The sequence below is a fragment of the Poecilia reticulata genome, chromosome 8, assembly GCF_904066995.2.
Source record: "Poecilia reticulata chromosome 8, P_reticulata-male-v2, whole genome shotgun sequence".
Classification (NCBI taxonomy): domain Eukaryota; kingdom Metazoa; phylum Chordata; class Actinopteri; order Cyprinodontiformes; family Poeciliidae; genus Poecilia; species Poecilia reticulata.
In genome coordinates this window covers 24,183,636-24,198,174 of record NC_088837.1, presented here as the reverse complement: position 1 = coordinate 24,198,174, position 14,539 = coordinate 24,183,636, and the positions used below count along the sequence as shown (strand labels likewise).

The following is a 14,539-nucleotide window of genomic DNA, read 5'->3' as shown; positions in this document are numbered from 1 at the left end:
AAGCAGGGCCGGTCCAAGATAACATGGGGCCCTGGGCAGATTCATGATTTAGCCCCCCGGCACCCTCCTACTAAGAACCTCAGTATCACAGTAAACTATGTCTAAATATAGATTTAGTGAAGTCTGTGATATGGGGCCCGGGTTTATTGGCTGAGTTTAAACTCAATCACTGATTATTGGTTATTATTTGCTGTGATGTATTTGTGAAGAAACCCAGCTCAAAGACAAAGATCACACCATATTGTAGCTGTGATAACACACAACCAAACTATCATGTCGATTCTTTAAAGTTTTACAAGGTAAACTTCCTAATTAAATCCTAAATGCACAATTTTTTTTATTCTCTACTGAATGCATAAAATTTAATAACATAATTTTCAATAAATGAATGCTGTGTTCCAATTCTTCCATAGGGGCCCCTGAATGTCTGGATTGGCCCTAGCACCAGTTACTGACTTTTATTTGACTTCATATCTCAGTCTTATAATTCCAGATCTCAAAAAGGTATGTAGCATTAACCCCTTTGAGCTTTTTTGATCTTTAAATCAGTCCGCAGCCAAATTATTATAGAGGTTAAACAGTCAGATATTAGTAGGGCTTAATTAGTATAATAGCAGCAAATTTGCTTATTTCATAGCCTCATAACCTTTGACCTTCTCTCCTGTGGTCTTTTTAACAGCTACAGTCTCAGATCAGCTCAGCCTCCAGGACTGTCAGCAACAGAAACAGCAACTTTATATCTGTTGGGGAAACATAAACTATATTTGCTTTGCATTGTTCCCACATGATGGCAGTGATATAGTAGGATTCACTTAAATATTAGATTCTTGATTAATATGGGTTGTTGCTATGTTGTTGTTCCTTCAAGATCTTGTTCAGTGTGAGCTTTTTGAACTTTGAGCCTTTGCTCAAAGTAAAAAAAAAAAAAAGTATCTGCACAGGTTTACTCCCTTTTATTAGGCAGATCTCTGATCTTTATGTTCAGAATATTATTTCTGGGAAATTAATATGATATCATTAATGCTCTACTGGAAGCACCAATAAAACACAACCTGTTAGCATTCCGGTCAGGGATTGGCCACTGACTGGCTGTGGGCTGTTTAAGAAGCTCCTCAATCAGTAGGACGCAGAAAGACTGTATGCGGTGAAAAACCAAACATGTCTAGACAAAGGTAAGCAAAATACATATCTACATTCATAGAAAATTACAGAGATTAATTGTGTTAACAGAATTAACACCAAAAAAGTGAAATGTAATTAATTCTGTCCAGCTGAAATCATTGAATTAAATTTGTGTGAATGCCTGAATTTTTATTTTTACTTTATTTATTTATTTTGCGTCTTTAAAATCTACAGAGCCCGAGCATAGGTCGCGTTAACGGAATATTTTCCGTATTTCACCGTTTTTGTTTGTTTATTAATTCGCAGCCTTGACTGGTGCACATGCGCAGATATTATAGATTTTATGCAAAGATTCAATCGCAGAATCAACTAAAATGAATAAAAAATCCTTCCTGAATATCATCTCATGGACTCTGAACTAAATGGGTCTTTCTGACCGGAGCTGACAGCGTGTTGAAGAGTTATGGGCCGAATGCTTTGGAGCGTCTGGTTCAGAAGCACATTTTAAACCTTTGGTTGAAATGGAGCCTTTAATTCTAGTCTCCATTACAGAACAGATAAAACCAAAGAGATGTTGTGTTTCTCCATTTATTGTCTAAACAGATTAGCCGGTGGTTTATCTTGAGGAAAGATGCAGAAGTTCATTAGACCGTAAGCAGTCCGCTGTACAGCCAATGCGGACGCGGCTCTGCCACTGCGAAGGATTAAACTTAACTCTGCCTGCGGTTTTAACAAATGGAACAGAAGACGTGACCCTCCCGCTCCCAGAAGGAGAGTGCATTCTCGCCATGGCGCTCAGGAGCGCGACAGCCTGCGTAACATCTGTTTTCGGAGAAGCGAAACAGATGGGTTTCACTCCCCTGTAAAACGCGCACAAGGTGGAAAAACTAGCAGAGTTCAGTTGATCGGTTTGAATCCGACAGATCCAACTGACTGATGAACCAGCTCAGATTTTTCTGCAGATGCGACCAGGAAGAATTTGTGAGGCTGTCCGTTCAGACCACATCAGTTGCAGTGTTGTAATTTAAATGGAGTCGTTTAATTTCATTTATCATAAATTATTGGATCCACAACAGTTTTTGTCACTACGGAGAAAAAATAGATGCGTCTATCTGCTTTATGTGTGATGGGATCTGGATTCACGGTTCAGCTAAGTGAATATTAACTAAACCGCATAAAAATGCGGCTAAATAGCCAATATGATTATAATTTGACGGGAAAACCATGACCGATTTTTTTTAATGCTGTCGGTCAAGATGACGGATAACAAAACAGTCTGTCGCGACCTCTGCCCTCTGCACCAGAGCAGCTGAAAGAACTCTCCTTCTGGCTAACATGTTGATTTAGAAAAATGATATTTTATTTTTGTTAAAATTTGTCCAGTGACCATGCGCTGTGTTTACTGGATGTTTTTGACCTTCAAATGTCTCTGCAGATAAAAACTAACTTCAGATCAGCTCAGCTTGTGCCCAAACAAGAATTCTCCCTAACAGTCTGAATGTAACTGGTGCATTTTTGGTTAACAGATCTTTGTTCTTCATTCAGTGAAGTTACTCACAGCAGACAGAGTATCCAGAAGTTTTACTAAAATAAGGGTAGTGATACTTCACAGTAATATTACTCAAGAAAAAGCAAAATATTACTGCTAACATTACAAAAAAAATTACTCAAGTAAGTAGAACTGTAAAGAAATTAGTGTTATGTTCTCCAAGACACTTTCAATTTGGCTCATGTGGATTGATTTAGAGCTGGTTTTGTTACTTATTATTTTTCTGCCATAAAACTACTGATCTATAGATCAATAGATCTAGATAGAAAACATGTTTCTGTCCCATATCACTATATTTATCTTGAAGTCAGTTTAAGTTATAAAAAAGATTATGTATGTAAGGTTATGTAACTTCCCTCTCGGGAATCGGTCTGCTTGACGTTTACCACCTGCCTTCCAGTAAATGACCAGACAGGAATTTACCAGCTCATGTCTCCTTAATCAAAACCAGCATGAAAAGTTTTACATTTCTGACAATTGAGAGGATTAAGAAGGAAACAGTTAAATACATTATTAAATTATTAATTAAATGTACCATAAAATAAATGGTTATTAAATAAATTATTGCAACGTTTCATTAAAGTTATTTTATTAAATAGTGCCTTGCAAAAGTATTCAACCTCCTTTGTGTTTTGCTACCTGGAATTCAAAAGGATTATTTTAGGTTTTGTGGGTTTGAACATTTTATTTTTATTCTGAAATAAACAACAAACAGGACAAAATAACAAAACTTCAATGTGCATATAAAATCCCCCCCTAATTGCAGAATATTTCGATCCCATTTCTGATTTGTGAATACTACAAATAAAATCTAAAAAATAACTAAAATTACCCATAAAGAATATCATTCCAATTAGTGATTTGCATTGTTTCTCCTCTCAGTGGCATCATGGTTGTCGTCTGGTGGCTTATAATGTGGTCCAGTGGAAGTCACCAATAAACAATTACTAATAGAAAATGTATTGATCATTCAAGAGTTCCAATAGAAATGCTGATCAACATACATCTTGTTAGAGCTGCTTACCTTAGTTTTCGTATTTGTTTTTGTATAAATAATGAAATTTTTCTGTCCTGCAGGGAGAAACTTAAGAGGGACTTGAGTGAGTACATCACAGATACTGAGGCTTGCATGGCAACAGTGAAATATTTTTATGGCAGGTTCTCTGAATGGAAGTATTGGAGAGAGGAAGAGTATACGCAAATGATGATCATCAAAGAAAAGACTCTCAAAATTGATCCCGGTTTCACCATGTCAGAGGGAAAACACCAAAAATTTTCTAAATACATGAAGAGCAAATTCCAGTTCCATAAAGACAGCAGACTTGAAAAACGAGAACATGAACTGACTGAAGTGCTACAAGGCACACTGAGAGGTCTGGAGGAACTCGACAGTTTCTTGGATGCAATAGAGAAGCTGGCGGTCACTTCACTCCATGTGTTCACTGAGAACCAGATTTTACGACTTCCTGGCTACTACAGGAACTACTACTTTGATCATGTTCAAGACATGATCATCGCTGCACAGCAAATCTGTCCTCTCCTCCTGACGTTCAAAAGAGATCCAGACACCTTCTTCCTCCCTAAAATTCAGAATGTGGAGATTCTTGCAAGCTGCCTGCGAACTTACATAGACATCACCAACAAGATATGTGTGGATCATGGATACAGGTAGAATTATGTTAAATACAGGTAAACTGCTGTTATTTTAAATAAAACAACTAAAAATCAAAAATGTATCAAACTGTTTTCTACAGCTTTAACTTTGAGATGTGCTTTCAAGTGACCGATGACAACATTGTGCTGGATGCTGATTATTTGTATATCCGACAAATGATAAATCACATTGAGCAACTTCACAAGATCAGGTAAGCTTTGCATATTTTGTTGCAATACAATTATATTATTTTGTGTTGTGATTCGTTTAAATGAAATCAGCAGCTTTTTAAGTATTTAACCTGGTGATATTTCACTACAGAATTTTCCACTTACAGCAAACAAAGGAGTTCAAATGACAAAAATACATTTTCACTTTACAAAGTTACATCACAATAAAATAAAATTAATTATAAATAAGTACATGAGGGGCTCTAGGCAGCTTGAGCCCCTGTCTCTTTTATCCTTGATGCCCCAACTTCCCTTTTTGATTTTCTCTTAACTTTTTTTTTAAATCTGTGCATCAGTGCTAGTCATGTTAGCTGTGGCCCATCCAGGTACTTAAAGTTCAGGTAAAACCCAGGATTCACTTTAAAATCACCGACCAAAAGCAGGATCAGCACAAGTTCAACTTTTCCCAGACAACTTTCAGATTGCTTCCTTGAAGTAGCATAGCCATAATCCAGCAGATTTATGAATAAAAGGTTTTGACTCCATTTGCCTGTAAAGAAGTTTAAACTATCCCTTGTACACAGGCATGTTAAACTAAATGCAAATAGATAAGTCTATGGCAAAATATGAGGTCTGTCTTTGAAGAATTCCATCAGCCATCTTGAAAATGAATCCATTTTCAAGACCCTAAGTGATTGCTTGGGGTCTGATCAATGCAGATCAGCATTGATCTGCAATCACTGTAAAAGGTAGGATATAAATAATTATAGAACCTCATCAGTACTTGTGGTGAGGTTCTACAGTACCACACCACATTTACAGTAAATGTAGTGTGGTAAAACTGTGGTGTGGTAACAGTTGATCATCCTGATGAACAGGATGATCAACCCTTTTATTGCTCATTTTGTGCCCACCTTTCTTCTCTTCTTGGTTTTGAACAATATTTTTGATTTGGTTCTAAATGGAAATTGCAAGACAATGGACATTGTGAATAAAATAATTTATGTCCAAATGATCAGCATAATATATCTTGATTGAGCGTACGTAAAACCATTTCAATTCAGTCAGACATCCTACAGTACAGAAAGCTCAATAAATTATTCAAGGTAAGAAAACCCAGCAGATTGGACTCCTCCCATGTGTCTGTGTATTTTTCCTGAAATTAACCTTTTGTCAAAAATGTTTGTCCTGTTTTAAAAGTGGTTACAAGTTTTAAATAATAGTGGTTGTTGTGAATTTTTTTTAATGAATTTTCATTACAAATTACCTTGTATAGAATTTTTACTCTGATTTTATTTTAATATTTTATATGGAATTAAGAACAAAAAATGTTTTCCACAGAATGGATGAGCACTTTCGGATGGAGTTCCTGTTCCAGAAAGTCTCTTCAGCAGGGTTCATTGATATGTTTCCTGATACATGGCGTAGAATGCAATACTTTCTTAATGAGCTGGAGCAGTGTGCAGCTCAGTTAGACAAGATGAAAGAAGGAAAAACCATCTCCAATGTGGTAGGAGGCACAGTCGCAGTAGCTGGGCATGGCTTCGCCATTGGTGGCATGGCGCTGGCGCCAATTACACTTGGAACATCTTTCTTACTGACATTCATTGGAAAGATGATGGCAGTAGCAAGTAGTGCCAACACTTTAGTAACCAATTTAACAAAGGTTGGGGTTAATCATACTCATCAGAAAAAGGCAAATAAAGCTTTCAAAAGTTTCTTGGAAGATTTCCAAAAGATCGAGTATTATCTTGATGGGATACCACATCCAACAGTCAATCTGAAGCCAAAGAAGATGGCTGTTGTTAAGGGAGTTGGCACTGGTTTTGTGAATGCAGCTGGAGTTGCAACCGGTGTCAGTTCCCTCATAAGAGTTGCTTCTTCTTTTAGGAAAAGTAAAGCATCACCACAGGGTGCAGTTAAACAGGATGTTGGTTTTTCCAAGGGATGTGGTAGTTTTTTAGCTGAGCTTATCTTTGTTGGTATGGATATCTCTTCTGTTGCCAAAGACAGCATGGATCTAGCCAAAGGCAGCAAGACTAAAGTCTCAAAGTTCCTGAGAGCCAGAATTGCATTGCTCCGTTCCCAGATAGGCTCATGGGATAAGATCTATAACTCTTTGTTGGAAAGCCAATGCACCCAAGAAGAAAACAGAAATATCCTCGAAGAAACATTTTATCGGGAGAAAAAAAGGCCGATCTATCCAGCCACCTATTATCTCACACAAGCACCGCTGCAAGGTTGGCCGGGGGACAGCTACCTATATCCACCAGTCACTGGGTATGAGGTGGGGTACACCCTGGGCAGCTCACCAAGCTATTACAGGGCACCACCAAGAAACACAGGACAAACATTCATGCACCCATATTCTTACGCCTAAAAATAATCTAGAGAGAGATCGAATCAGTGTTTTACTGATGCTGCTGACTCTTTCACTAACAAATTAAAAAATACATAAAGCAATCAGTTTGATGTCAGTTCTACATTAGGATCAATGTGTGACTTCCTGTATTTATTTTCCTCCAACCATCCATTTTCTTGCACCCTTTTTCCCTCAGTGGGGTCGGGAGGGGTGCTGGTGCCTCTCCAGCCAATGTTTTGAGCGAGAGGCGGGGTCACCCTGGACAGGTCACCAGTCTGTCGCAGGGCAACACAGAGACACACAACCATGCACACACACACTCACACCTAGGGGCAATTTGGAGAGGCCAATTAACCTAACAGTCATGTTTTTGGACTGTGGGAGGAAACCGGAGTACCCGGAGAAAACCCACCACGCACAGGGAGAACATGCAAACTCCATGCAGAAAGACCGGGGCCAGGAATCGAACCTAGAACCTTCTTGCTGCAAGGCAACAGCTCTACCAACTGCGCCACTGTGCAGCCCTTATTTTCCTTAGTCTATTAAGAATTTTGCAATGGCTGATTTATACATTGAAGTTAAAGCCACTTTAATGTTCACACAATTTAGTTTCTTGTTAACTTTTGTTAGTTTGCTTTTTCGTTCATGTTTTTCTGGTCCTCAATAAGCTCTTGTGCATCTCTCCTTGATCAGTTGAAGAAATACTTACAATAATTCACGAGGTTTGCAAGGTTTGATGAACAATAGACTTTTCTTCTGTCTTTGGACAGATATCAAACAATTATTCAATACCGCACACATTTCTACATAACACAATCAAAAAAACTGTACAAAACTAAGTTAACTACTTCATATACATTTTCTTTCTGATCTCCTGCACTTTTTATAAGATGTTTCTTCCACTAGATGGCGCTTTTCCACCAAAACATACAAAAAGAAGATCTTATTGTTAAAGAAATGTATAAATATACAATAGTTATGCAATAATCATACACAATGATAAACAATGTTACAAAATAATTTTTTTTTTTTTGTGTCCCTTATAACTGTAACTTGTCATTTTAAAACTATTCTGTTAAAAATTTCATTTGTTAATTTGCTGTAAAATATGTAGAGTCACATTCAGTAAATTAGCACATGTGTTAAGATGAGGCTTGGTAATCAGGTTAGCAGCATATTTGAGAAGGACAACCTTCAACCAGGAATTAAACACACATTTCATATCTGTACTAATATTTTTTAATGATCTTATGTGATATGGTTATCTTAAGTGTCATGTTTTTATTACCTGTAAAGTGGAAAATCAACATGACAGAAAAAAGCTTTCAAACCCAAATCTCTGTGTAATTAATCTATATATTTCAGTAAGTGATGAAGTTTCTAAAATAAATGGACTTTTCAATTAATATTCTAATTTATTGAATGGGTCTGTATTCTCAAATGTGCTTCTAGAATAATTTGATCAGCTTTCAATTTAACATGTTTAGTATTTTTGTGATTCTTTTATTATATCCATTTTACTGTATATTTGTTTTATATGCTTGTTGAATATCTTTGGCTGTGTTTATAGAGATGATAAAAAATATTTGCAAAGTTGTGTGCTTTACTGTAAACTTTATTTTCCTTCATGTGATTTTTGTTCATTTGTTTCATATAACTTTTAAACCAAGTAGAGAAATGTCTGGTGCATTTTTATGCTATTGAAACAATTTAAAACCATACAATTGCAGCTGGATCTCATTTCTTTTATGTATTTACTGATTTTAAAGTTTTTTTTTCAGTAAATGAAGATATTCTTTTTATATCGCATAAAAGATGCTACAACTGGACTGATTCGTTTGATACATAAGTCAATACATTTTATAAACAAGGCCAAAGTTGTTTAACGAAAGGCAGAGTTGCCATCTGTACTTCTGACACTAAAAAATGGGCCACCAAATTTAGGAATTAATTTGAAATTCTTAGTCTTTATCTATGGCAGAGGATTAGGGCCACTGGGAAAAAAAATAAAACAGTTCTGACTTTAATCTCAGATTAAAGTCAGAACTGTTTTATTTCTGACTTTAATCAGAAATAAAAGTCAGACTTTAATCTGACTTTTAGATTAAAGTCTAAAAGTCTTTTTAGAGATTAAAGTCAGAACTGTATTTTTTTTTTCCAGTGGCCCTAATCCTCTTCCGTATTTATCTAAACCCCAACCTCTGAATGTTTAGTGTGACCTTCGCAAGGCAACAGAGATTTCAAGGAATTAATGCTGCAAATGTGTAAAAATGTTTATATTTCACCCCAAATCCATCCACATTATCTAGGTATATTTGTTTTTCTTGTTTTATGAATTGTATTTTATTTTGGTGGAGAAGCTTTTATTTTCTTGTTTCCTGTTAACAAATTATGTTCTCTCTTTTTTTTTTTTTTTACTATAAATCAAAAATATAACAGTTAACCTATAAAAAGTAAAATTGAGTAGTAAAATAGAAGTATTCACGCCCCCTTAAAAAGATGAACTGTTTCCAGCTAACATGATAAAATTGTTTCTCAAGCATCTCTCTGTTTTTCTCTGCAGTCAGTTTGCTGCGACACAGTGAGTTACAGATTTTCTCCCAGGTCTCTATCTCTGAGCGCCACAGATCAGCTCTGGCTCTGAGGAACTTAGAGACCGTAGTCTCTGTCCCTTTAGCCAGGGCCATGCCGTCTTTAGTGATGAAGTAGATATCCATGCCAAGGAAGAGAGCATTGAGTGCAATAAAGCCAACTCTGGCTGACTTGGAGAGAGCAAGAGAACCTTTAACTGCTGCCTGACCAACATCAGGAACATCTGAGGCCATCCTGGATACAGTACCCACTGCTTTTCCTTTCTGTACTGTGGTTTTGCCTGCATTTGCAACCACTTCAATAGTTTGACAGGAAGCAGAAGCAACATCAGAGCTGCTGGAAAGACTCTGAACAGCACATAATTCCATTCTGTTCCTGACTTCCCTGTAAAGCACATCTTCACTGCTTTGTGTAACTTCAGCATATGGTATTTTAGCCGCCTCTTCCAGACAATCCTGGATTCTCTGAACACCAAACATGAATCTTTGAAAGGCTGTGTTCGCTTGTTTTGTTTGTTTTTTATTAACTCTAGACTCCACTACAGTGGTTACCAAGCTGTTCACTGCACTGGTTGCTCCAAGGGACGCACCAGCAATTGTCAGCCCCACAGACACACCAGCTGTAACTGGAATTAAAGCCAAACCAACAATGGACAGTATTCCTCCCACTGCTGCCACTGAGCTCCCAGCTACACTGGAGATCTTTGCTCCCTTATTCATTCTGTCTAACTGAACAGCACACTGTTCAATCTGATCTAGAAACTGCAGCATCTCAGGAAGCTCATCTTTGTACTTATTAACAAATTCTGAGTAGTTGATCCTCTGGAACAGGAACATCATCCGAAAGTCGTCGTCCATCCTGGGGAAGAAAGTTGTCAGTTTTAGTTTCCACTTGGTAAATGTTGGTAAATGGTAAACATTGGTAAATGTTTAAGGTCTACTGCTCATGAGGGAAGAGGTGGCACCTGATTTTATCAAGTTGTTTGACCTGATCAGTCATGTTTTGCAGGTCAGCATCAGATAAATTACATTCAACAGCAATGTCCTCTGTCATTTCCAGGGAAATGTTGATGTTGAGGCTGAGGAAAACACAGAAACATCTCTGAATGCTTATTTGTTTTGACAATATTTTGATGTGCCCTTTTTTTTTTTTTGAGCATCTGCCCCTTTAGTGGTCTCTGCACGGCCCTGATGCTACCCCTTCCAGATCAAAAAACACACATCCGTTTTTCTCCTTAAACCACCTGGATCTGCTTGAAATGGTTCGTTCCTGCTTGGAGCGCTTAACAGTGACGTAGTGACGTATGCAGCTGCAGTCAGTAGAAGCTGCGGCCACAAACGACTGAAGCAGTTACTGTGCTGCTAAGAAAAGTTATAAAATCAGGTATTCAAAAATAAAATAGAGGGAGGGAGAGAGAGAAAAAGGCAAGAGTGTTAATTTATAGCCCAGGACCTCTGGGTTATAAGAGAGGTGAGTAGACTGTGTGAGATTATCAACCATTTAGCATAATTAGCTTAGCTAGAAACTACTGTTTGCCTCCATTTCACTAGCATTTAATGAATTAAGGAAAAAATTACCAACATATTCATATATTTAACTTATTCCCTGTTCCTTTTACCACTTAACAATAGGTGAGTCAGTCAGCAGCAGTTATAACCCACGTCCCTCCTGACCTGTCCTCTCCTAAGTGAAATTAAAGCTGCAATATGTAACTTTTATATAAATATATTTTTTTCACATATTTGTTAAAACTGTCATTATGTTGTGACAGTATGGTATGGGAGGTAATCTGTGAAAAATCTACTTCCTCTGCTTTCTCCCAGTGCTGGAAACAACCAGTCAGTGGCAGGAGAGTTTTAGTGCTGTCAATCACAATCTCATGTGGTGCTGCTCATCCTTCCTCCTCCTCGCTTTGTGCCGTGCTGCAGCTAGCATAGCACAGATTCAAACTGGGAATGCTCAGTTTAGTTAGCATAGCTACCAATGGCAGCAGATAAACGGTTTCTTGTAATGATAAGTTGTTTCTCCACCATTGGCACATTTAGCAGTGAGTGAATGGGGCTAATTGACAGCTAAGACCCTCCTACTGGTTCTGATTGGTTGTTTTAGTTAGAACGGTGCATTACTTTAACCAGTAATAGTAATTCAGGGAGGAGATGGAGATTGATCTATTCACAGATTACCTGTCTCATAACAAACTGCTATGACATCGTGACAGCTTTAACAAATATGGAGAAAACATGGACCGTGGGGAGTATGGGGTACCGGGCCCTTTGATACGGGCTGTCAGGTCCCTGTATGACCGGTGTCAGAGTCTGGTCCGCATTGCCGGCAGTAAGTCGGGCTCGTTTCCGGTGAGAGTTGGACTCCGCCAAGGCTGCCCTTTGTCACCGATTCTGTTCATTACTTTTATGGACAGAATTTCTAGGCGCAGCCGAGGTGTTGAGGGGATCCGTTTTGGTGGCCTTAGGATCGCATCTCTGCTTTTTGCGGATGATGTGGTCCTGTTGGCTTCATCGGAACGTGATCTGCAGCTCTCACTGGAGCGGTTCGCAGCCGAGTGTGAAGCGGCCGGGATGAGGCTCAGTGCCTCCAAATCTGAGGCCATGGTCTTGAGCCGGAAAAGGGTAGAGTGCCTTCTCCGGGTCAGGGGGGTCGTCCTGCCTCAAGTGGAGGAGTTTAAGTATCTGGGGATCTTGTTCACGAATGAGGGAAGAAGGGAGCGGGAAATCGACAGGCGGATTGGGGCAGCGTCTACTGTGAAGCGGGCGCTGTACCGGTCCGTCGTGGTGAAGAGAGAACTGAGCCAAAAAGCGAAGCTCTCGATTTGCCGGTCAATCTACGTCCCCACCCTCATCTATGGTCATGAGCTTTGGGTCATGACCGAAAGAACGAGATCACGGGTACAAGCGGCCGAAATGAGTTTCCTCCGTAGGGTGGCTGGGCTCTCCCTTAGAGATAGGGTGAGAAACTCGGTCATCCAGGAGGGACTCAGAGTAGAGCCGCTGCTCCTCCACGTCGAGAGGAGCCAGTTGAGGTGGCTCGGGCATCTGGTAAGGATGCTTCCTGGACGCCTCCCTGGTGAGGTGTTTCGGGCACATCCCACTGGGAGGAGGCCTCGGGGAAGACCCAGGACACGCTGGAGGGACTATGTCTCTCGGCTGGCCTGGGAACGCCTTGGGGTTCCCCCGGAGGAGCTGGAAGAAGTGGCTGGGGAGAGGGAAGTCTGGGCCTCCCTTCTGAAGCTGCTGCCCCCGCGACCCGACCCCGGATAAGCGGAAGAAAATGGATGGATGGATGGAAAAAGTATACTTTAAGTACATTAAGTATACTTGAAGTTGTTCCCAAAAGTACGTATTGTATACTAAAGTATACTATTAATTGTAATTTAATACTATTTAAATACTACTAAAAGTATACCAAAGTATGTTAAAATTTAGTATACTAAAGTATACTTTTACCTGGGAGAGCAGAGCGTGACTGAGCTTTGTAAGGAAATAAACCTGATAATTACAGAGAACAATGATAAAAAATGAAAGTGGGAGAGAGACGGATAAAGATGGAAATGAAGGATAAATAAATACAGTAGGGGATGAATAGAGAACATTGTCAAGTTTTTCTTCCTTAGGATGTTCTATCAAATACGTAGACATATGCAAGATGTTCAAGTACTTTAATAACTACTAAATATATTTAGTTTGTAGTAATGGTTGTTAAATTGATTACAGTAATCCACTGTTATACAGACAGATCACTATTTTAAAAAGAAAGCAGCGCTGCACCGATTGCAATTTTCTGGCCAATAGGTAGGGTAGGGCCCCCATCCTCGTACGTCCGGCCCTGGGTGAGGTCATGTTGTTTTAATTGCATATGATATTTTCTTTCTAAGCAGCTTCAAACAGTTTAGTGTGTGGCAAAATAAATGTTAGAAAACCGCATCACCTCATCAGATGTATGAATAAATGTCTCTCTGTGAAACCAGATTTGGGAAACGGCAAGTTTGTCTTGGCCACAAGGTCAAGTTTGCTGCATACCTTCATACCTCTCCTTGCGGTCAGATGAGGTGATCTGACGTGTCGCCTCATCTGACGTGTGGATCCTCATCAGACCTACAGAAAGTAAGTCAGATTAGACTTCCTTTTTGATGAAGCGTACAGTTGGAGCGGCTTTGGTTTTTGTTGTGGCCATTTATGGTAAATTTTGTGAATTGTAATTTCTACCAATTTAGTTTTCTTCTTTGGGCAGTTAGAAAATATTTAAGTTAGTTTATAACCAAAATCTGTAATTATTTTTTTTCAAATGGTTTAGATTACTTTGGTAACTGTGGAGCCCAAAGTCGGTTCTGGAGGCCCGGCATCTTGCATGTTTTAGTTCTCTCCCTGGTTTAACGCACCTGCATCAAATAATGGCTCATTAGAGGCCTAAGAACATTGACATGCTGAAAAGGTTATTACCAGCAGAGAGAGAACTAAAACGTGAAGGATTCCGGGCCTCCAGGACCGACTTTGGGCTCCTCTGTGTTAGACCCGCACATTAATCTGAGTAATCAATAACACACCTGGTGATTGATGAAGGTTTATTGTTTAGCAAATGTCCGGTGTGATGACGGAAGGTTTTGTAAAATAATTTTCACAAAATGTCACTTTTTTGTAAAAGATGACTTTTACAAAAAAAGATGTTAGTCTTTTTTTTTTTACTAACATGTTAGTCTTGAAACATCAGACTAAGTTAACTTTTGTTTTCAACTAAGTTGTTAAAGGCTTTTAGTAATTATTTTGTTGATATTCTTACAAGAATTAAAGCACATATATTTTTTCAAACAATCAAGTCGGAAGTACTTTCAAAATCAAACCATCCATTTCCACCCACAGCCTTTGTTGGAAATGAATCTAGTGGACAGCGACAGTTATCTTGAGCTGTTCCTGTAGCTTTGCTGCTATCAGCTCAGGCTACTGGAGGATGAGGTATCACATCATGTGAGGTGGGAATGAATGTCTCTCTGTGCAAAATTAAATCAGATTTGGGAATCGCCAAGTTTATCTTGGCCTTGCTGGCCACAAGGATAAGTTTGCTGTGTACTTTCCCTTGCA

The 14,539-nt window shown here is 38.8% G+C and overlaps 1 protein-coding gene across 1 annotated transcript; it reads right to left on the bottom strand.

Moving 5' to 3' along the window:
* Window positions 1-9,301: 9,301 nt before the first annotated feature.
* LOC103469080 (apolipoprotein L3-like) lies at window positions 9,302-10,569 on the bottom strand. The gene is made up of 2 exons (XM_008416571.2): window positions 10,414-10,569; window positions 9,302-10,307 (listed from the first exon to the last, which is right to left on the bottom strand). The coding sequence occupies exons 1-2, from the start codon at window positions 10,500-10,502 to the stop codon at window positions 9,302-9,304; spliced, it is 1,095 nt and encodes a 364-aa protein (XP_008414793.2). The 5' UTR covers window positions 10,503-10,569.
* Window positions 10,570-14,539: the final 3,970 nt, after the last annotated feature.

Bases quoted from the DNA above. Each gene is read 5' to 3' on its own strand.
- LOC103469080 (XM_008416571.2), bottom strand. From the start codon at position 10,502: ATGACAGAGGACATTGCTGTTGAATGTAATTTATCTGATGCTGACCTG. The intron at 10,308-10,413 runs GTGCCACCTCTT...TTTCTTCCCCAG, and splicing joins AAACAACTTGATAAAATCAG to GATGGACGACGACTTTCGGA.